The 7,152-nt window shown below is 39.0% G+C and overlaps 1 protein-coding gene across 1 annotated transcript; it reads left to right on the plus strand.

Annotated features, from left to right (window-relative positions):
* The first annotated feature begins 599 nt into the window (after window positions 1-599).
* Window positions 600-7,152, plus strand: hprt1l (hypoxanthine phosphoribosyltransferase 1, like). Its single transcript, XM_072673749.1, has 9 exons — window positions 600-940; window positions 2,407-2,513; window positions 3,684-3,867; window positions 4,454-4,519; window positions 4,632-4,649; window positions 5,236-5,318; window positions 5,827-5,873; window positions 6,323-6,399; window positions 6,498-7,152. The coding sequence occupies exons 1-9, from the start codon at window positions 923-925 to the stop codon at window positions 6,543-6,545; spliced, it is 648 nt and encodes a 215-aa protein (XP_072529850.1). The 5' UTR covers window positions 600-922; the 3' UTR covers window positions 6,546-7,152.

Genomic DNA, 7,152 nt, shown 5'->3' on the forward strand with positions numbered 1-7,152 from the left:
GACTACAAAACTGTGATCATTAACATCTAATTAGTCTGGCTGCAGCAGTTCAAACTTTTAATTGTCTTGCCAAAGGACTCTTAATGCTGTAGTGTGATCCGTGCCTGTTACTAAAAATAAAATAATTGATCCCAATTAGAAGAAAATGGTGTTAACTGATAATCTGAATGGATGATGGTAAATATGAAAAGCTCTGCTTGGATGGTTTATGGCACCATGTTACTGTAACAATATATTTTTTTTAATTAATAATTAAATGATTTAATTATTCACAAGTCTTACCTGACCAGTGTTGGTATCCTCTCTGGGTCTTCTCAGTTTTCATTTAGGCCTATGTGATGTTAGTTAGCTAGCTAAAGAGATCGTAGCCTGGTGTTAGCCTTCAGCTGTGCAAAAGGCTACTGTGTGCCAGATAACAGCTCTGGTCACCTGGCGTTAGCTTTTAGCCGCTACAAAGGTTCCAGCATCAACCCTTGCTATGGTCAGCCAGGTGTTAGCTAGCCTTATGAGCCTTATGATTGCCCCAAAGTAGATGCTGCAGACAGCCAGCTAGAGGGTGTGTGTGTGTACATTGTGAGGGTGTGTCACTCTCCACAAGGCTCCTCTGACTCCAAATGTAGTCGACATTTCGCTTGAAGCCTAACTCCGTGCTGGAGGTCCCGGTGCTCTGCGTGCTTGGGGAGGAGGGATGGAGCAGCAGGTCGCTTCCACTAAATCAGATTAATGGGCAAACTGGATTGTGACGTCAGGGTTTAAAACTGCAGTCAGCGGCGTCTCGCGCTGTTCGAGCTGAGGAGGCGCTGCGTGCAGGACGGCTCGAGCGGCCTGCTCTCTTTCTGGACGGGCAAGCATGAATCCATCAGAAACCTCAACAACGACCGCAGCACTATAGAGTAGATACTCCAAAGACAATCCTCTAGCGATGGCCTCCTATTTGGAGGTAAGGTGCATTTTTTTACTAATTTTTTTTACAGTTGTATACGCTGTGTAAGCCTTGCCGTTATCTAGCACTACCTGTCTGTCTGCTAGCTGCACTGTGGAAGGAGCTAGGCTTCTCTGTTTATCCGCAGACTACGCAAAAATCCCCGCGTTTGTTTGATAGACGGCGATGAGCAGCTTGCTAGATTCAGCGGGCGTACACCTGTGTTTGAGGGTTTTCTGACGAGCAGTCTGTGAAAACGCTGCACTCCCTCCAAATCTGTGTTAAGCAGGCTGGAGTGCTGCCAGGAACACACCGTTGGTTAGAGCAGCAGTGCAACTCCTCTAACATTTGCATGGACCCTGATGATGAAGTGGAAGCAGGACTAACCTTTTGCAGCCTATGTTTCATCTTATTCAGAAATCTTACACAGATGCATCTTCTTATGACCGATGTAACCTAGATAGGCCTGGGTATGGAGGAGCAAGCTGAAGGCTGAACAACTACCATGCAGATTAACAACAACAACAAAAAAATCCACTGTGAGCCAGTTCTGTTTGAAATGTGGGACACTGGAAAGTTAAGGTTAAAAGGCACAAATGTCATTAAAGTATGTAATAAAAACCTCTTGGGTCTGAAACACTTGAGACTAAATGTGCAATTCCATGTTCTTGCTGTTACAAAACCTTAAGGCTTATAGGTGTGGATGTTGCGTGTTACAGTAGACAGTAGTGGTTACATCGCAGTCAAACAAAACCTTGTCTCCATTTGTCTTTTTCTTTTAAATCTGGCAGTTCTTTACATTGAGTAGACAGTTCCTGATGGCTAATTTTCCTTAAGCCAATAGAAATGCTCTAAAATCTTTTTTTTCTTCTCCTGTAAAATTGTTGTTTTGGAGATACAAGGTTTTTGCGTGACAGTCTATTAGAAAGACATTCATAAAGAACATTAGAAGACTAAACCCCTGAAAAAACCCCTCAGAGTTTTGCCTGACTGAAGTATTTATAGAACTGTCCCACACTGGGCAAATCAAACTGTCCCACTTTTTGAACCGTATTTCTGAAAGCGAGACAACAGGGCATTTAATTTGAAATAACAAATGTAGAGTAAATTTACACCTTTATTATTTTCTGATGGAAAAAAATCCAGAACACATCATAAACACTGAAAAACCTGAATGAATTTTGTTTGAGCACCGTGCCAATGACTTTCTAGGGGTCTTTAAATGGGTGGCTTCCTGTTTGAAGATTGCTCCACCCTTGTCTATGATTGGACGTTTGGAAGGGGGATGTGATTTATTATTATAATAATAATAATAATAATAATTTTATTTTATTTATTTATTTATTTTTGGATCACATGCTGCCACACCTTGTGATCCATTGTTTAATTGACTTTTATTTATTTGAGGAAGACCTGCCCCTAATAAAGCTTAGGTGTCCCACATTAGGACAATTCACCATAATTCTATATTTTTATCTTTACAGATACTTGATGATGACCAAGGTCATGAACTGAGTCTTTTTTGTGTGCCTAAACACTATGAGGAAGACTTGGACAGTGTTATAATTCCCAATGGTCTTATTAAAGATCGGTAAGTTTTTTTTCTTTTCTCTTTAAATGATTCCGTTTACTGTAGCCTGAAAACTGACTGTGTGCTCTGTGATCTCAGCAACAAGTAGGTAGGTAGCTTTCTATTGATGCCAGATTAAGGTTTCCTCCCAATTTCCGTAATTCCTAAAGTATGTGCTTGTTTGAGATTTGGAGGAGCACAGTTTGTGCAGTGATCTGATGCGTTGCTACTGAGCTGATGACCTGACCCCGGAGTGACCAAGATTGTCAAAAGCCCTTGTGTTCATACAGTAAATTTAGTTAGTGGTGGTTGGGTGTGTGTGTGAGGGGTGCAGGCACTTGTTTGCAAGACCACAGGATAAGCATGTGATTTGAATTCTGCATTTCTATGAATTTGTTAAGCAAATTTCCTCGAGTATCCCCTTTCATAGACAGAGGATATTGCTTTTTTGTTTTCTCTCTTAGTTATTATACATGTCTGTATGTCTAGGTATAGATTTATATACCTCACACAGATGCAGCTTTCTATGATAAATATATATGAGCCCTTTAAATAGTAATAGTAGCACTTGTCCTTCCATAAAAACATTTGTAATGCACATCACTATTGCAAACATATGGTCTTTTTTTGATCTAACCAAAAATGGTTCTTCTGTGGCAAAGAACTGTTTGAAGCTCCTTTATTTATTTATTCATTTATTTATACATTTTCATAGTGTAGGTAGTCTTGTACTTATACGTTATGACTGCTAATAAGTCTACGCTTGTACTGTATACTTTGTCAATAAAACCTTTGTGGCATTGCTGTCAATTATCACACCTGACCTGATTACTTTCTACCACTGTTGACTACTCTTATACACACTTACCTTATAACACCTATGCTGTAGAAATGTCTAATGACTGTATATTTATTGCATTTAGCTTCCTTTAGCTAACCTGACCTGCCATACTGTGCGTTCTGTGCATATGCACATACTGTCCTTGTCTATTGTCTTTCTCCACACCAGAGTTGTAGAGAAATCAAATAGTGTTATGCTGTATTACCCTGTATTAGTATGACGTGTGTGTGTGTGTGTGTGTGTGTGTGTGTGTGTGTGTGTGTGTGTGTGTGTGTGTGTGTGTGTGTGTGTGTGTGTGTGTGTGTGTGTGTGTGTCTGTGTCTGTCTGTGTCTGTGTGTCTTTTTTCCAGGACTGAGAGGTTGGCCAGAGATATTGTTCGTGAAATGGGAGGACATCACATCGTGGCACTGTGTGTCCTGAAAGGAGGATATAAATTCTTTGCAGACCTGATGGAGTACATTAAGGCACTGAATCAGAACTGTGATAAGTCTGTGCCATTGACTGTGGATTTCATTAGGCTAAAGAGCTACTCAGTGAGTGCCACTTTTAAACCTCTCTCCCCATTCATTCACATTGAAAGAATGTGCCAAATGGAGTGAGCTTAAGCTATCTCTGATATTGCACATTTTAAGGAATAACTGAAGAAAGCGCCTGTCTGCCTTCCATTGATGGATTAGTGCTCTTTATTTCACTTGTTTGTTTATACAGGAAATGTTGCAATCATGCAATTCTCAAATTGGCAACTTTTACAGGAGATTTGGGGGGAGGGGGGGCTTAAATTTTAATGAAAGTCTATGTAAAACGTTTTTATTCCAAGTCATTTTGTAGCATTTCTTTTTGTCCGTTCATCATCAAGTCAAAAATGAATGTAAAGAACAACGTATATATGTAGCTGTACTTATAATTACACATCTGTTGTTCTCCGCTATGACCGGATGCAACTTTATATTATGGCCTTTCTATGGTTTCGGTCAGCTCCTATTACTTTGAACTGGCTGTCAAAGAAAAGCTTTCTCCCAACAATGTAATCTGATACTGATGCTGATGTTGAATTGACTTGGATTCAGGCTTGCTGGTTAAAATAACAGTGTTTCCAAAAATCTACTGTTCTTTTCTCAGAACGATCAGTCGACAAACTGTGTAAAGGTTATTGGAGGAGATGAATTATCTGCTCTAGCTGGAAAGGTGAGATTTGCTTTGATTGCAGTGTCTTCTGTAGCACTTTATAAAGACATGTTTTGCACCTGTCTACATTTATGATGTTCTTAACCATTCTTTGTCTTGTCACTCTTTACAGAATGTGCTTATAGTTGAGGTGAGTTTTATTGTGGCATTTCAACAAGTTTTTCTGAAGTTGTACTTTTGATTACCATCCGACACCTACAACATCTAATAAGTCCTTTATGAAGGTGAATCAGGTGAGCTGCTGGTGGAACTGAACAAACAGAGAATTCAGAGATGTCAGCAACCAAACCTGCGTTCTTCTGTGTTCTTCTAACCATCTTATCAATAACTTTACTGACCCACAAAACATTCTGACCACTGGATTTATACTTATTCTGCAAAAATAAGTATTTAAAAAAATAAATATTTGCAAAAAAACATAAGTATATCCATTAGAATTACCTGGAATTTTTCACAGATTACAAATATAAAATGTGGTCTGATTGTTGGTTATGATTATAATTGTAATGTAATTTTTGCATTAAAATTCACATTTTGAATTTTCACTATTCTATTTTGTTTCTGACATGTTGAAAATGTTCTTGATAGGTTGATTTTTCCTGCTGTTGTTGGGATCTGTGCATCTTAACAGCTCTACTGTTCAACCTTTCTGAATTTCTATCTATCTATCTATTTATTTATTTATTTATTTATTTATTTATTTATTTTTTCACCAGGATATTGTAGAGACCGGGAGGACTATGGAAACACTGCTGGCATTATTAAATGAATGTAATCCCAAAATGGTCAAAGTGGCCAGGTAGGGTCTCCTTCCTTACGTTTTCACAGTGCTGTTTTACTGATGTTCGTGACCGATGCACAGTGACCATCAGTAGCACTTCATGTTTTTCCAATAAATTCTAACATTGTGTGTGTGTAGAGCTAATTCACAGGACTCCCTGGCTCTCCATACTTGGGGCTTTAAAATGAGGGACACAACGTATGCATGCATGCACATACATTCATTTAAAGTCACATGAGTCACTCAAACCATGTGAGTTGCATAACCATTAGCTAATTGAATGGGTAGTAACTGCACATACTGTGCCCTAATGGCTAAATGCCTCTCTCTCCCTTCTGTAGCCTAATGTAAGGAACAACTGATTGTCTGTGTGCTATATAGGCATGTTGCTGTGGACAGCAGTATGAAAGTGGTTTTTAGGAGCAGTCCATTTTCCATTGTGTTCTTGCATTTAGCTGAAGCAACCCTTATTATACAATATAATGGACGGTGAAGTGACTAGTTAAAGTATTCCATTCTATTTCAGCCTTCTAGTGAAAAGAACGCCAAGAAGCTCGGGATACCGTCCTGATTGTGAGTTCATTTCTCTTAGATCTGCATACATGTGGAATTTTTACATTTCTGCTGTTCGTGTGTAATCTTTAAAGGGGGAAGAAAACCCTCTGTGTTGTGTGACACGGCACTTGGACACAAGCTGATGTATCAGTGCTTGGAATGGTTATGCAATGCTTTTAGAAGGGTGAAAGATAAGCTCTTTAGGCCTGTCCTAGAAGCACAGATGTTACTGTCCCTTGACCTCTGCTTTTAGCTTTAGAACTGAAGTGTTAAGAGTCTGTTATCAGCCCCCCTCAGCCCCAGCCCTCAACTACCCTTTAATGGCCTGCTGTTGAAGCTGCTTTTGTTTGAGCAGATGTTGGCATCACAAGTAGCTTCCAGTTGGATTTTTCAACATTAGATTTATGTAAATGTATGTATTTAGTTATCAACTGACTGACTACCAACTTTTTGCATTTTCCTCCTAGACATCGGATTTGAGGTTCCTGACAAGTTCCTGGTGGGCTATGCCCTAGACTACAATGAATATTTCAGGGATCTGAGTGTAAGTAGGTCAGAGTTCTTCCAACTCATGACTTCAAGATCAGATGTTAATTGATGATGAATGTTTTCTGGCATGAAAGTGTTCTTTATTATCTCCAGCACATCTGTATACTAAGCGACAGAGCAAAAGAGAAGTATCGAGTGTGAAAAGAATATGAGGTTCTGGACTTATGAAGACTAAGACCACTGTGATCCCTTCTTGCTGGCTTGGTTCTGAAGAGTTATTTTTCTACATCCTGCATTTCTGTTTTATCAGAGGAGTATGAATGCGTGACTTGTGGATCTACTTAAGAAATGACCACCCATGGTGCTGGAGAGACGTAGAAAGCCTGGAATAACAAGTTGTTATGGTTTAGTTTAGAATGAATAGGATAGGCCTAGTCTTGGTTTTGTTTTAATAGGTTATAAATATCACTACTATTATGGTTATAGATGGTGTTTTACATTTTTATTTATTATTTCTGTGGAGGCCTTAGATGTACTTGAACATATTTGTGTTATAAATGGCACTTTTTTTTTGTGACATTGCCGTGTCTAAGGCTTTAAGGTCCAGGAACGGAATGAAAAGTAAGACCTTTTCATTTGGAGTTATTGGGACAGTGCATGACTGTACATTTTGTTGTTACCTCTAATAAAGCTGTACAGTGTTTTAATCATGTACTGAGAAAATGAATGTAAAAGTGTGTGATGCTGGAAAGTTTTGGTATTGCCACCAAGCTTTCCTGGATTACTGCAATAAAATCACACTGATGTA

The sequence above is a fragment of the Salminus brasiliensis genome, chromosome 2 (assembly GCF_030463535.1).
Source record: "Salminus brasiliensis chromosome 2, fSalBra1.hap2, whole genome shotgun sequence".
In the NCBI taxonomy this organism is placed as follows: Eukaryota; Metazoa; Chordata; class Actinopteri; order Characiformes; family Bryconidae; genus Salminus; species Salminus brasiliensis.

Bases quoted from the DNA above. Each gene is read 5' to 3' on its own strand.
- hprt1l (XM_072673749.1), top strand. The intron at 5,319-5,826 runs GTAGGGTCTCCT...ATTCTATTTCAG, and splicing joins AAAATGGTCAAAGTGGCCAG to CCTTCTAGTGAAAAGAACGC. The intron at 6,400-6,497 runs GTAAGTAGGTCA...TATTATCTCCAG, and splicing joins AATATTTCAGGGATCTGAGT to CACATCTGTATACTAAGCGA.